The 16,181-nt window shown below is 48.8% G+C and overlaps 1 protein-coding gene across 10 annotated transcripts in view; it reads left to right on the forward strand.

The window, feature by feature from the left end:
* Positions 1 to 16,181, forward strand: part of LOC135896749 (kinesin-like protein KIF12) — a 535,077-nt gene that overhangs the window by 338,467 nt on the left and 180,429 nt on the right. For all 10 annotated transcript variants that reach the window (XM_065425246.1, XM_065425247.2, XM_065425245.1 and 7 more), the window contains exon 12: positions 10,106 to 10,227. In XM_065425246.1, the coding sequence (XP_065281318.1) occupies positions 10,106 to 10,227 (122 nt within the window). The remainder of the gene's footprint in view (positions 1 to 10,105; positions 10,228 to 16,181) is intronic.

Raw genomic sequence — 16,181 nt, forward strand, 5'->3', positions numbered from 1 at the left:
GTAGTATAGATATGCTGACTCAAAGAATACAGACACTTGTTTGTCAGTCAGCACTGTTGTCTGTGTCCCTCTTCTTGTCCTGTTGTTTAGCGCTATTTACTGCTGGTAATCATGAACCAACCAGCCCAAATGCGTACTCTCCTACTTGCTTTTATCTGCTTGGACTTCCTGGGGCGCTCAGAAGGACTTGCGAGCTAGACGTCTGGCGATACAAAAAAAGAAAAAAAAATGTACGCCTTCTCACTGCACTGCAAGAATGCGCTAGAGACACGTACGACGCACTGACCTATTTGCAATCCATCTTTAGTATATGAGCACAAACATCTATTCTCTCTGCGGCTTGAGGAGTCGTCGTGCTTTATTGAACAAATTTGGGGTAACCGTGCACCACTACCACAGCGCGTCGGTCGGGAGGCAGAATGTCGTTTCTGACTCCGCTTTTACAGTCATTGACTGCGGCCAGAGGTGCCTTCTTCCTACGGTACGTAAAGATTCGCGGAACCAAAGTTTTGTAATAGCCTGCGCATGGTTCAGAACAGTAGACGTGTAGATCCGGCCTACGTGCGACTATAGAAGTCGTTTGATGTGTTCGCAGGCGTACGTTCTGTGGAGCCTTGCTCACTCTTGCAGTGAATCCGCTAACCTGCACTTCCCTGCGCCTCCCCTTCGTCCCTCCGCCCGTCGTGATGGATTCACTTCCTCGGTGGTTATTTCAATTAATGTTTTAACAATAACAACCATTCTTCCCTGATGAAGCGTCGATTGGCCGACGCACGTTGCCGAGGGCAGCAAAATGCACATATTTTGCCTAAAGCTCTGTCAGCACGTGCATTGTTATACACCTCGGCAGGTGTTTGAACCTCATACGCGCTCTGCTTAAAAGGGTTTGTGCTGTCGTGAGGGCTGCGAGAAACAAGCAACAGTTCAGCAACATGTGTTCTAATATTGTTGTGATCGGCCGTTCGCCCCGCGACACCCCTCGGCCACGGCTCGCCCGATTATGTTTAAAGGGCCGACGGCCTCGTCAGGATGGTTCTCGACACGGATGAGTTATGGTCAGCGCAGGAGTTCCTTGTTCGAGGTTTCACCGATTAGCAATGACACGGCTGTCACCTGTCAGGAGCACAAACTGGCGTGTCCAAGCCAGAGATGCCCTCAGTATGACCCGCTCAGTATGACCCTCTCAGTGTACGGTCAGCGTCGGCGAAAAGGGCGACCTACCTCCGGATTGGTGGTACCTGATGTCGTCGACCTCCTAGCACCGGATTGGAAGAAGTAGCTGAACAAAGATCACACATGGCGCAAAAGAAGCTACGGACGGCGGGAGTGATCAGCGACTACCACTTAATCATTAGCTTTTCTGTATTTCTTTTCATTTCTTTGTATTACTTTGCATTTTCTTGTACTTATGTAAATGTATACGTGTTTGTCCAACATGCTGCATATCGGACCCAGCGTCCCGTTCACTCGCTACTCCACGAGAAAAGAGGGTCCCACGTCTTCAAACCCCGAGTCGCAACTTTGGATGGCCGCGGTGGGATAGTCCGCGCAGCGCTTCGACTTTGGCATGGTGTGTGCACGACCTTTTCTCCTTGAGAGTTGCCAGGCTTAACGTGGTTCTTCCTGGAAACAAGGGTGTAGGAAGCCTTGTTGAAAGATACTTTGCTTCTACACCTAATTCCTTGAAAAACTTGTCGGCAAAAGAGAGGTAGCCATGGGTTGGAGGAAGTTGCGCAAAACGGATCTAAAGGTGATATGCGGGGAATTCGGGATTGAGTGTGGGAAGCAGCTAAAGGAGGCGGAAGTCGTCGATGCGACAGAGGCAACTGGCAGAGATGATCAACAAGGCTGATTCTTGGGCTAGTTGGTACGCTTTACCCATAATAACAAAGTCTTTAGCGCAATTCAGAAAAGGCAGGGACGTGACAGAGACACAGGACAGTACTGACTTTCAACTGACGTTTATTGAAACGCAGAGGCAAATATATAGCGAAGCAGGTATGAAGGATACAACAACACAAAAGATAAATCGCACTCTACGCATGCGCAAGTCATTACCGTCCAGGAACGCGATTTCCTTGTCAGAAAGATTAATTGATGGTGTACTAACACAGTCTGCTGCTCTCTTTTTTTCTAATAAGCCGGGCTTCGATTATTTCACGCATGCAGCGGTCTTTGCTCCTGGCCTCCACTGTCCATGCGCCGAACATTGGTTTGCACGTTTTGCTGGGACAATCATGGCAATATTCAGAAAGGTTTCCGTCCCTTGGCTTTGCCACATTTCGCTTGTGTTCTGCAAACCTTTCATTGAGGCAGCTGCCAATTCGCCTTATGTATACCCGACCACAAGTTAACGGAATACGGTAAACCACCCCTTGCGAGCACTCCACCAATTTTTTTCCTATGCTTCACTTTACTCTATGCTCCTCTTGTATGCTTTACTATGCTCCCCTTGATTGTTTGGTTCCCATAGGCTGAAGGAGGTTGCCAATAAGGCGAATGTGAAGTTGACATTCTCTGCCCCGGAGAAGTTATCAAAGTTGTGTAAGCTGACGGACCCTTTTCCCAAACAATTAAGGGTACGTAAAGTGAAGCATAAGAAAAAGTTTGTGGAGTGCTCGCAAGGGGTGGTTTGCTGCATTCCGTGAACTTGTGGTCGGTTATACGTAGGACAAACTGACAGATGCCTCAATGAAAGGCTTGCAGAACACAAGCGAAATGTGGCAAAACCAAGGGACTAAGAAGTTTCTGAACATTGCCATGATTGTCCCGGCAAAATGTGCAAACCAATGTTCGGCGCATGCACAGTGGAGGCCAGGAGCAAAGACCGCTGCATGCGTGAAATAATCGAAGCTCGGCTGATGCGAAAAAAATGGAGCAGACTGTAGTACACCGTCAGTTAATCTTTCTGACAAGGAAATCGCGTTCCTGGACGGCAATGACGTGCGCATGCGTAGAGTGTGATTTATCTTTTGCATTGTTGTATCCTTCATACCTGCTTCGCTATATATTCGCCTCTGTGTTTTAATAAACGTCAGTTGAAAGTGAGCAATGTCCTGTGTCTCTGCCACGTTCCTGTCTTTCTTTAATTGCGCTAAAGCTTTGCCATTATGGGCAGATATGACGAGGAGATCGTGGAGGTTTGGGAGGATATTCAGGAACAGAAGGCACGCGAACGCGAAAGGGAAGAAGACCAGAGAAAGCGAGAGTAGGATGAACGCGAGTACCAGAAAAAGCGAGAGCAGGATGACCGCGAGGAGTACTAGAGAAAGCGAGAGTGGGAAGAACGCGAACGGGAAAGGAAGGAGCCAACGCGACAGTTCAGAATGCAAATGGAGAAATTGGACAGGGAACTCCAGTATCTCGGGGCACTGTAGGCACGGTTTAGGCGGCACGCATTCGAGGACGGCGAAAACATCGAAAGCTTTCTTGAATTTTTCGAGAATGTTTGCACAGAAGTGCAGCTGGACCGTAACTGTTGGTCGGTATGGTTGTTGGGAGTACTTCCCTATAGCGTGTCCTGTTGCTTAGCTCCCCTTTCTGATGCCGACTTCTATAAGTACGATCTGGCTAAACAGGCATTGTTGCGCCATTTCGGCATTTCTGTGAAGAGCGAGAGACACAATCAAAGTGACCGGTACAAAATTTGTCCTGTCGAAGACACTGAGGTTGCGCCAGTAAATGAAGAGTACGAAAAGTGCGAGGCGGCGAAATTCTCAGAGACAGAGCGCGAGGCCGTTGGCGGTCTTCAGAGAGGGTCCATTCCGGAGCGCGTCCCTTGCGAGGACAAGGCTTGTTCCAGTAGCCATGAGAACGTTAAGGAGGCGCTCAAGACTTTCCTCGTGTTCGAGCACTTTGGCGACTTTTCGTAATTGTCTGGGATGGACCCAGATACGGTAGCGGCCGAGCCAAGAAAACGCACGAAGCGGCAGAACGGGGCAGAGGTCGCTCAGGGCTCCACCATCGGTGACTGCGTAGTGCAGTCATACGCCGAAGCCGACCCAGTGGCCATCCCGGTGAGCTCTCCTTGCGGGGACGAGGCTTGTTCCAGCAAATCTACGAGGGTCAGTGTAGGGCTGGATACCTTTCTCGTGCCTCAGCACTTGAGTGACTCTCTGACATTGCCGAAAATAGAGAGCAAAGTTCAAGCAGTGGCTATCTGGAAAGGCGTTGCTTGCGAGGACGAGGCTTGTTTCAGTAGCCCTAACAGTGTAAAGGAGGCACTAAAAACCTTTCTCGTACCAACGCACTTGATCGACGTTCCGGAATCGCCAAATGGAGTGAATGCCGTAGTGGCCAAGCAGGGCAGGAACCCGACGCTCAGAGTTTCTAGTGACACATTCAGTGACCACCTGGCAGCGAAAAATTGGTTCAGGCTGCGGAGGTTTAAAAGAGTGAAGTATTCGGCGCATCGAAAAGTCGTGAAAGACGCCACGTCAGCGTCCGTGAGACAGAGGGACAGGCCATCGCGCCGAGCCGTAAAGGGTTCGTTGTGGCGATTCAGGTAACGGAGGCGTCGCGAAAGGTTGATAACGACAAGAGACAGCGCGTCTCTGCGAGTAGAGGTGCGGCGTAAAAAAAAAAAAACAGCCGTGGCTTAGCTTGATTAAGCCTGGTGATTGCGAAGCAATAGTGTGTTATTCTCGGATCAGCTGGTAGTATGGCTGGTGGTAGTCTTGGGTTATGTTAGTGTTACGGCTTACAGTTCTACTGCAATGTGTCCTTCGGGTTGAGTTGGGCCAGCCTTGGTGAGAGATTTCTCGTCTTTTCTTCGAACGCTCTCTGCTGGGGTGTTCCTTCTGCACGCTGTTTTCTTCGCTTTTCGTTTTCCTTCTCTCGAAACGCACGTTCATTCTCGAGCCGCTGCTGCCGCTGTTCCGGGGTTTCTTGGACACGCCTCTGCCGTTTAGTCGCGTTCCAGTGTTCTGAACTAGTAGAAGGAGACTCACTGTCGGGCAAACTCATAATTTCTTCCTTTGCTTTTGTTTCCACAGAGGAGGTTGCACGTTGTCGCCGAGCTGCATACTGGGCACGCCGCTTAGAAAGTCGTTCTTCTTCCGTCTCCGTAGCTCGCTGATGCTTCCTCTTTGCATTCTGCTGAGCTGCCTTGTTCGTAGGCACCATCGTAACATCTGGCTGTATGACTGCCTTGGCGAGAGGAGCGGAGCTGTTTTATGCAGCTGGTATGACGTCACTCTGACCGTAGCGCCCCTGGTGAGAGGAGCGGGAGTTAGGCCGCCGTTGGTGGCTACCGCCTCGCCTCGGGACGGCGTGAGATGGGGTCCCGTTTTTACACAGCTGGTGTGACGTCACACCGACCGTAGCGCCCCTGGTGAGAGGAGCGGGAGTTAGGCCGCCGTTGGTGGCTACCGCCTCGCCTCGCAACGGCGTGAGATGGGGCCCCGTTTTTACAGAGCTGGTGTGACGTCACTCTAGGTCACGTGGTGTAACGTCACGCAGCGAGGTCACGCTAAAGGTCAATGGTGCCTACCACCGCCTCGCCACGAAACGGGCTCAAGTGCGACCTAAAGTAGTATTGCTTCGCAATAAAATTCAACTGGGCTGAGGCATGCGCGTCGGAACTGGGCCAGTCGAATAGTCACTGAGCGGGAGTGCGCTGCGAGGAGAACAAAGGCAAAATGACTATTCCCGCGTTTACGGCCTCCCCCTTAGGAACGAGACAGCAAGCCGCGAGCACATGGAGTGATGGTTGACGGCAGAGAGAAACGTACACTCTTAGAAAAATTAACACCCTTTGGGGCTTATCTTGTCCCACAACGATAATCGTCATCTGTCTGGCCCGCGTTTCCTTTTTTTAACGCTGCGAGCCCGGTACTTCCCAGTCACGAACGGCACGCGCGTTATCAGTGTGACGCAGCATTCTCGACAGGAAAGTAGCGAGCGCCGAGTTTTCAAGAAAGGAAACGCAAGTTAGGCAGATGACGATTATTGTTGTGGGACAAATATACACCCCAAAGGGTGCAACCTTTTTAAGAGTGTAGGTCTTGCATCTCGTGTGCCCAGCATGGCCCAAAGGCTGTCAGTCGGCGACCCATTCGAGCGCTCATTAAGAAAGAGTTATTGCAATTTGAGCGCTTGTATAAGCTTTTTTGATAGCCTTGTTTCTTTTTTAATTAGTACGCAATGCATTTTTGTTAGTTATTAAGAACATCTTACTTTTCAATTTAAATAGTTCGCGTTAGGAAAGCAATTTTTCTTCAAAGTTTTTGGGCGTAGACAGTGTAGCTTTTGTTTTCTTTTATGTTTGAAATAGTATTCTACCAATTAATTTAGAATAAAGTAACCCGGTCAGCAGAGCCCAGTACGTTTCGCTTTAGAGGCGCTGGTACTGGCACGTGGCGCTGACAGAACGAGTAACTCGGCACGTTGCACTGATCCCTTTGTCCATTTCAATCGCTGTGACGAATCCCGTGGTTCAAAATGGCGGCTTTTTCTTTCGTTTTGGTGACTTGTGAATCACGCGCTACGTGTAATTTTTGGTTCGGAAGGATGGAGTTGGAGACGCGGGACACGTTTTCGGGGAAGTATCCCAGTTAATTTCAACCTCGTTGTACCGTGACCAAATTGACAGTGGTCTTGAGGCCGTTTCGAAAGGGAGGGAAAAAGGTGGCTGAAAGTAGCCGACTTATGAGCTATGTCGTTTGTTCGGTGTTTATGCTTCGAAGGAGAACATAGTTTTTTTTGTGTGTTGGTTTTATTTTTGTCTGTTCTGTTCTAATCGATCTGCAATTGTTTATCGTTTGCCTCAGAGCTGCGTGAGTTGCGCATTTTTGAGCCACGATAAAAACTAAATTGACCAAAACGTTAGGCACACTACCATTTAAACTTTGTCTAGGGTGTGGAACTTAATTTACTAATTAATTTGTTTAGGTTAGTTTGAGCAGTGCTCCTCTATGGCTGCCTTTCTGGCGCTCGCTGGTTCTGACCTCGGTATTAATTAAGTGAGAGGGAGTATTACCTGGCATACCTCGGAGGGAGTTTGGGGCGCTTGCCTTGTCGCTGCTCGGGTGCTGTACGGACTTGGTCACTAAAATGCCAGTTCCGAGCCTACGACCTGCCGCCAACCCTCCCTCCAAGATAGCCTTTGGACGTGATCCTCCTGGCGAGCCCGGGACTTCGAGCCGGAGCTGAGCCTGCTGAGCGGCCAAGGCTTCTTCAAGGGGCACTGATGAGATGCCCCCTTTCGAGCCCTCTTCCTGGTGGTGGACGGGCTGTTGTGATCGGGCCTTTCAACTCTCCCAGCGAGCCCGGGACTTCGAGCCGGAGCTGAGCCTGCTGAGCGGCCAAGGCCTCATCAAGCGGCACTGATAAGCTGCCCCCGTTTGAACCCTCTTTCTGGCGGTGGAGGGGCCGTTGTGATCGGCATTCCGACCCTCCAGGAGAGCCTGGGACTTTGAGCCGGAGCTGAGCCTGCTGAGTGGCCAAGCATTCTTGAAGGGGCACCGATGAGCTGCCTACTTGCAAGCCCTCTTCCAGGCGGTCGACGAGCTGTTGTGATCGGCCGCTCGCCCCGCGACACCCCTCAGTCACGGCTCGCCCGATTATGGTGAAAGGGCCGACGGCCTCGTCGGGGTGGTTCTCGACATGGATGAGTTATGGCCAGCGCGGGAATGCCTCGTTCATGAGAGGTTTCAGCAATTAGCAATGATACGGCTGTCACCTGTCAGCAGCACAGACTGGCGTGTCCAAGCCAGAGATGCGCTCAGTATGACCCGCTCAGTATGACCCGGCCCACTCAGTGTGACCCTCTGTGTACGATCAGCGTAGGCGAAAAGCGCGACCTACCTCCGGACTGGTGGGACATGATGTCATCGACTCCCGGGAGCGTATTGGGGGAAGTGGCTAAACAAAGATCACACACAGCGTAAAAGGAGCTACGGTCAGCGGGGTCAGTGATCAGCGACTGCCATTTATTCATCAACTTTTCTGTATTTCTTTGCATTTTCTTGTACTTATGTAAATATATACGTGTTTTTCCAACGTCCTGAACATTGGACCCAGCCTACCGTTCACTCACTCCACGAGAAAAGAGTAACCCACGTCTTCGAACCCCGAGTCGCAACAATATGCATAAAAGCAAGTTGTTTCTGAACACGAAGTTCTAAAACCAGGATTATCCATTCTTGAATAACCTACGTTCTACGTGCCGCAAATGCACCATGCGCGGTCAAAAGCAGAAATCATTGACCTACAAGACGTTCATTGTACAGATTCTGAAACGCATTGGCTTCGGCCTACCATGGCACGTTAGCATGATGGCAAAATGTCCCACAGATATTCCATTGTCCGTGGCCATTGGCATGGCGTGGTACATTGCGTACATTGCATGCGCGTTCATTTCACGAGCTTTAGTTCCTCCTAGCTGTCCAAGCTGGTCATAGGAACATCCGGGAGACCACGGTCCAGATAACGCAGCACAACGAAACACGGAAACAATACTTGCCCGCCCGACGCCTTTGCCACGATACGAAACCTACGGAGCAACACGTGTAAGCGCGCACGACCATGAGAAAGCCGCTATTCTGGCCCGGTAACATGGCCGCTAGAGCAAAAGAAATAAGACAGACAAAAAAGGTGAACCTACTACGTCATTTCCTCCACACTTTTCTCCTAGCGCACGGAGGGCCTCTCCTCAGTTTTCCTTCCAATGTTTTCCAATGTTTGGCAGCAACGCGCAGCCGCGCGCGATCGCGCGGGCTTACTTTTGAAAGCGATCTGCTGTGGGAGCAGAGACTATGTGGGTGGACGGCTTGCAGCTTTGCGTGTGCTGTGTTCTCGCCGTTCAGTTTGAGTTAAGGTGATAGACATCACGAAGGTCGCATCGCTCACTGCTGCTGCCGCGGTTCCTCATGCCAGCGTTTTTTTGACAGCGAGCGTCAGCGATTATCGAGTGTGATGCGTGCATGTTTGCCTCTGCACGCTGGTATCATGCTTGTTAATTTACTTGGTAAGCGAGTGTTTAGAAGTTTATACGGTCGATAACAGTACTTTCCTACTTCGGATGGCTGTCGACCAATGTGCTATCTCAATTGGTGCTTCGCAGTTGGTGCAAAACTGCGACTTTTTATACCGGTTGCTCGAGTTCGCTACCAGCTCAGCAGCTGATTTTTATGATTCCAGCCAAACAGGGCACAGATAAATCCAAGGTGTAGCAGATAACCTCTAAAGCGGCAGAACTCGCAGCCCGCCATACCGCTTTGAATTGTTACCGATGAACCATCTGGTCTTTCCTGCACGCTCTGATCGCGCGCGCCGGGGGATCGAGCACTGGCGCCGCGCCCGCTCCGGCCAGCTCCGTGTGGCGCCGCCTCGCTGTGCGCGAGCGCCCAGACAATCCCAGAAAAGGAAGGCGAGACCGCGCGCGCTGCAACGAATACTTTGCGCGAAGCTTTCGGGAAAGAACAAAGACCATTTATTAGGGTGGGCTTCTATTCAAACACAAGGCAGCGATACGAAGTAAGGATGTAGTTTTATCGCCCGTGTAAACTTGTAAGCACCCGCTGTCTAACTAAAGTAGCCAGCACGGTGTCACGCATGCGCAAGCAACCATGAACACACGTCACTCGATGATCGCGGACACTCGTTGTCATAATGCTGGAGTGAGGAAGCGCGGTAGCAGCAGCGAGCAAATGGACCTTCGTGCTGCCTCTCGCTTTAACGTGAACTAAGCGGCGAGAACACAGCGCACGCGAAGCTATGAGCCGCCGGCGTGCCTAGACTTTGTACTCATCGCAGTTCGCTTTGAAGATAGGGCCCACGTGGCCGCGCCATGTTCAGTAACCGCCTGAGTAAAACGCCCCCCCCCCCCTTCCCCGCCCCTTGGTGCCTTGCGCGCGACAGAAGACAGTGCGCTTCTTTCCTGTTTACCTCCCTTGCGCGCGCGAGATTGAGCCGCCGTCGTCGGCTCACCCTTGCACGCTTTCACTCGCACATAACGGCATACGGCACTCGGCAACGGTGTTATCGTCTTTGGACTTCATACGGAACATCACGTCGACGGCAGAAATGCGCCTCGTTTGTCCATGTAATTTCTATCGCAAGAAAAAGCTGTCATACATGATAATCGAGGATGCTCTGCACACAGATGCTGAACGCCGGTGGGTCGCTTCATCTGAGCAACGTGCTGACCGTGGGCGACGAGCTTTCAGAAGACGACGACGAGAAGGAGCTCCTGCACAAGTACATGACAGAGAACGAGGCTCTCAGGTATCCTCAGCCACATGTCTTCCGTAAATCGGCGTGCTCTCTAGTATTTTACTTGTTGACGTGCCGCCCCGTGAAAACAAATAGAAAAACTCGACTGAACTTCAGCGTTTGGCACCCCTATTCCCTTGAATGCGTCCAGGAGCACCATCATCACGGCGCACAAACGCCTAGTAACATGGGTATTTTCATAGTTCGCTGGCATTGTTTATCACTTGGCAAGTATACTCGCGTTACGAAACATAGTTCCAGCGCACAATTGAACACGGACGAGAAGAGAAAGACAACACGAACGCCGGGTGTTGTCTTTCTCTTCTCGTCCGTGTTCACTTGTGCGCTGGAACGATGTTTCATAATGCTAATCACAACCAACTAGCCCAGCTGTCCATACTTAGGAAGTATACTCGCATAGTAGACAGGAGTTCAAACACTGCTGAATTCGTCGCCTTGAATGCTTAAAAGTTTTCTTATTTAAAGTTAAAGTTCGTTTCTAAATGAGAGCATGAGGAATTGATAAGAGGAAGCTTTAGCTCTGAACATACTATGATTTATTCGTATTCAAACACATGCAAAACGTAGAAATGCTTTTATGAGAAAACTGCTTGACCGATTTCTATGTATTTTGTTGCACTTAAAAGAAAATGTTACGTTCTAGTCACACTTACTTACAGATTTTTTATTTATGGCGTAAAGTTTTCTACGCGAATTATCAAGGCTTGGTAAGTCTACAAAAATTGAAACATGAAATTTACAAATCCGCAACTTGCACAAAAAGATGTTACATTCTTGTAAAAAGCATCTGTTAGGGTATTTATAGCTATCATACTTTATACATGAATTTGCAGCTTATGTTAATATGCTACAAAGTTTACAAGGATTGCGCAGTTGTATTCGCAAGTAACGGTATATTATGGATGCCGTATATTGCGTCGATTTTGCGCACTTTATATGCATTATTAGGTGCAGTTTACAGAATTGTGATATCGCTTTTTATTGCTAAGTTACAGAGTGGTAAACGTGGCTCTGGACTGCAACGTAAGCATTCCCATGCTTACTCAACAAAGAAAACTATCCCTCACTCCGTCACTTAAGATGATCGCTTTCATTGTAGGGCCCGCAGCAGCGAACGAAGTCACCTTCGTGCGGCTTCTCACATTAACGCGAACTAATCGGCGAGAACACAGCGCTCACGTAGCTATCAGCACTCGCTGCACTCTGCCCCTATCGCAGATCGCTTTCAAGATAGGCGCCCGCGCGTCACGCTTAGACGCGAACTAAGTGGCGACAATGCATATGAAGCTATCAGCAGTTGGCGCTCTCTGTCTCCATCGCAGATCGCTTTCAAGTACGAAACCGCACGACCGCGCCACACGCAGCTGCAGGAGTGCGACTGATCACAATTCATAATGGTTCGATGCGGATGTATAAGGCCCTAAACATCCATAATGGCTTATGATGACTGAAACTTCATCAGCGCACGTGGCGCTACCACCTGCAGTAAATTGCTTGCGTCATCAAATCACCTTGCGCCGCCGTCCACAGCCGTTCGTGCCGCTGCAGCGCTGCCGTTTGTACTAGTCGGGTCAAGTTTCATAACACTGATAATGACACCGGGCTGCATGGAAATTAACAAGTGGCCCACTGTTAATACGATATCTCCTTTCCCAGGTATTAACGCCATAGCGTTAAGGGCCCCGTGTCGCAAAAAATCCAGCGTCGGCGTCCAGTCGACCGTCGCTTCGGCAAAAGTCATTCCAAACGATGCAAACAAAACCACGCATAAAACACGTAGACCCTCTGTGTAGCGCAAATTTACTGAATTGAATTTCTTGAAGTAAAATACGTCAGAAAAATCGTAAAGTACGACTTACACACAATCTACAGACATGCTAGAGTTGAATTGTAATTTGAATATACGAGCAAACGTAATTCTGTTACGCGGAAACTCAAACTCCTTTTCCACCATTTCTACCAATTATAGATCGTCCAGGATGTCCGCCATTCGCGCGCACCGGCGCGCGCATATCTTGGAGGCTAAAGAGCGGCCACGGCCGGTCTCGAGGGAAAGCGCGCGCTCCCCTAGAGACCGGCCGTGGAATGGCACGCCCGGTTTCTTGCAACACTTCCAGATGGCGCTCGCCTCCGCCACATCGCGGTCTCTCCGCGATGTGGCGGAGGGAAGTGGAAGTTGCGGTGGTTTTAAACGAGACGGGATCCACTTCAATTACAGGTTAGCACGAGAAGTGGGCTGGCGACTTGGTGGTCGCACTGTTGCTTTTTTAGGGGGCCCGTGGGCGCTCAGGAGGTCAGATAGTAATGAAGAAGGTCCCCTAGGGGAACATCAGAAGAGCATCGCCGTCGATAATAGAGAAAGGAGGAAAACAAGAAAAAGAGCTCGCCATGCAATAGGTTACATAAACATGCAGGGCGGCAGAAGAAAGGAAAAGTGGGCAGAGATTGAGGAGCAGTTACACAGAGAACAAATAGGGGTGTATGCGGTTACAGAAACGCACCTTAGAGACTCAGAAGAGCCACCAGTTATTGACAATTATGTTTGGGAAGGGTGCAACAGAACTAAGTCGGAAAGAAAGGGAGGGGGAGTCGGAACGGTCATCTATCAGGGAGCCAAATGGAAAAGAGTAAATTCACAATGTCAAGAGCATCTTTGGTTATCAGGTACAATGAGTGGGAAAGAAACTTGGCTTGGCGTTACGTATTTGTGGACCGGAAAAAATTGCACAGAGAAGAATAAAGAGGTAGTGGAATGCATAAGCGCTGATGTTAAGGGTTTCGGGAGTGGTGCTGAAATTATCCTATTAGGTGACATGAATGCCCACATACAGGAATTAGATGGCTATACCGACAATAACGGGGAAGTCAATGCTGGACCATTGTGAGCAAAATAACCTCGTGATCGGGAATACAGGGTCTAAGTGTGAAGGACAGATCACGTGGGAAGTGGGAAACCGGCAATCGACCATTGATTACTGTCTGATGACAGCAGGAATTCATGATAAGTTGAGAGAAATGGTCATCGATGAGGAAGGGTTTAACAGCATAGGGAGTGACCATAAACGCATCATGTTGAAAATGGGATATGTAGTTGGGAAAGAGAGCAAGGAGAGCAAAATGACCAGTCCAAATCTGAACGCTGAACAAATAGCAAATACCGTCATTAGAGTTGAGGAAGAACTTGGCAAATGGCCAAGTAAAGAGTGGGAATATGGTGAGCTTATAAGTGTAATAAAGACAGAAATACGGAAAGAGAACCAACATGTTCGTTGGAAAGGAAAAAAAGAAACCGAAAAGCTGGTGGAACAAGGAGATACGAGAAGCGATCGCCGAACGACAGAAAGCATCTCGAGAGCACAGGCAGGCAAAGAAGGCGCAGTTGCCACAGGATGAAGTAACCAGTAAAAGGGAAATATACCGGGAGAAAAAGTTTATGGTTCAAATACTGGTGCAAGCAAAATTAAAAGGTGAAAGTGAACGTTGGTTGTCAGAAATACGTGAGAAACAGAAGGCCGCACCTAGAATATTTTGGAACCACATAAAGTTATTAGGCAGGAAGTCAACAACAATACAACAACATATCCTAGACGAAGATGAAAACAGACTCGAAGGAGAAGCGGCAATAAATTACATCCGAAAAGCAACAGCCGAATCTTTCCAAGGCAATGACGAGGTTATACTTGTTGAAAAAAAGAGCATGAAAGACACCCAAGGGGAAAAGCAGCTGGTGCTAACAAATTTAAACTGGAAGAAAGCGGAAGAGAAAATTCCTAAGCGTACAGCCACAGGGCTAGACGAGGTTCCCATTAGGCTGATAAATGAACTAGGAACAAAAAGTAAGGAAGCTCTGGTGAAAGCAGTGGAAAGAACTTTAAAAGATTGACAAATACCAGACAGTTGGCGACAAAGTAGAATGAATTTGATTTGTAAAGGAAAGGGCGAGAAAGACAGAATTCACTCGTATAGACCGTTGACCATTACATCGGTAATATACAGGCTAGCAATGCAGGCAATCAAATTAAAGCTTCAAGCATGGACAGAGAATAATGGCATTTTGGGAGAGCTTCAGAATGGCTTCAGAATAGGTAGGCGTTTGGATGACAACTTGTTTGTTCTTACTCAGTGTATTGAAATATCAAAAGCAGAAAGCAGACCGTTGTATGTGGCCTTTCTAGACATTACAGGAGCCTACGACAACATGGACCGCAACATATTGTGGGATATCCTGGAAGGGGAAGGCTTAGGTAACGATTGTATACAGCTTTTGAGAGAGGTTTACCGAGAAAATACCGTTTGCGTCGAGTGGGAAGGGATGAGGAGCGAGGAGAAAGTTCATATCAACAAGGGACTGAGGCAGGGGTGCTCTTTATCCCCGCTGTTGTTTATGATGTACATGGTGAGGATGGAGAGGGCGCTAGAAGGAAGTAATATCGGGTTTAATCTCTCATACAAACAGGCGGGTACAGTATTAGAGCAGCAACTCCCAGGTTTATTTTATGCGGACGACATTGTGTTGCTAGCTAACAAGCAAAGTGATTTGCAACGCCTGGCTAATATCTGTGGCCAGGAAGGCAACGATTTAGGTTTGAAGTTTAGTGTTAGAAAATCAGGTGTTATGGTATTCAATCAAAGCAGTGGACAGACAGTGGCAATACAGGGCCAGGAAATACCTCGGGTAAGAGAATATAAGTACCTTGGTATATGGATAAACGAAGGCATTATATATCTGGAAACACAGGAAAAAACAATAACAGTAAAGAGAAAGAGAAATGGAGCCATAATGAAGCACAGAGCGCTATGGGGATACAATAGGTGCGACGTGCTCCGGGGTATATGGAAAGGTGTAATGGTTCCGGGACTTACTTTTGGAAATGCGGTTGTTTGCTTGAAATCGGGGATACTATCAGGACTCGATGGGAACCAAAGGTCAGTGGGTCGCCTCGCATTGGGCGCTCATAGGAAGACTACAAATGAAGCTGTGCAGCGTGATATGGACGGGACTAGTGTTGAAGCGAGGGAAGCTCACAGTAAAATTGATTATTAAGAACGTCTGAGGAATATGGAAAGAAGGTAAATGGGTTGGGAGAGTGTTGAGGTATCTGTACAGGAAAAACATTGATTCACAGTGGAGGAAAAGAACTAGGAAGCTTACCAGCAAGTACGTGGCCTGTAGGATGGACAACACATCAACAAAGAACGTCAAGCGGAAAGTCAGAGAGGCTGAAAAAATCTCATGGGTGGCGGCAATTAAAAAGAAACCTGCCATGAGTAAGTACTTAAGAGGAAAAAATTAAATCAGGAAAAAACAGTTTATGATAACTCAAAGGAAAACTCATTACTTTTCGAAGCGAGATCAGGATGACTTAGAACACGCACCTATAAAGCGAGATATAAGAAGGAAGAAGAAGCATGTGCTTGCTGCGGTAAAACTAGGGAAACGATGGAGCATGTTTTATTAGAATGGGAAGACATCTGCCCTGCGGTCGATTTAGGCACCACTGGCCTCCTTGAAGCCCTTGGGTTCAGCGAGAGCAGGGGAATAGTAAACATATCCGTAACAGAGATTAGTAATAGGCGATTGGAAGATTGGTGGAAGAAAAGTACGGAAACGACAAAAAATCGGAGACGTACAAAAGCAACGTTTGCAATAGGGGGTCAGAGAATGTGGTTGTGGGAGTTCATAGTGGCTTTTTTTAAGCTTGGGCAGGACATTAGGCAGTATAATAGTAAGAGCTTGGTGGCGCATACCACAGCCCCCTTCCAAAGGGGACGCTCATAGCATCCATCCATCCATCCATCCATCCGTCCATCCATCCATCCATCCATCCATCCATCCATCCATCCATCCATCCATCCATCCATCCATCCATCCATCCATCCATCCATCCATCCATCCATCCATCCATCGCGGCACACGCAAGAGGCCCCGAAAAGCTTACCTTCAT

The sequence above is a fragment of the Dermacentor albipictus genome, chromosome 2 (assembly GCF_038994185.2).
Source record: "Dermacentor albipictus isolate Rhodes 1998 colony chromosome 2, USDA_Dalb.pri_finalv2, whole genome shotgun sequence".
Classification (NCBI taxonomy): domain Eukaryota; kingdom Metazoa; phylum Arthropoda; class Arachnida; order Ixodida; family Ixodidae; genus Dermacentor; species Dermacentor albipictus.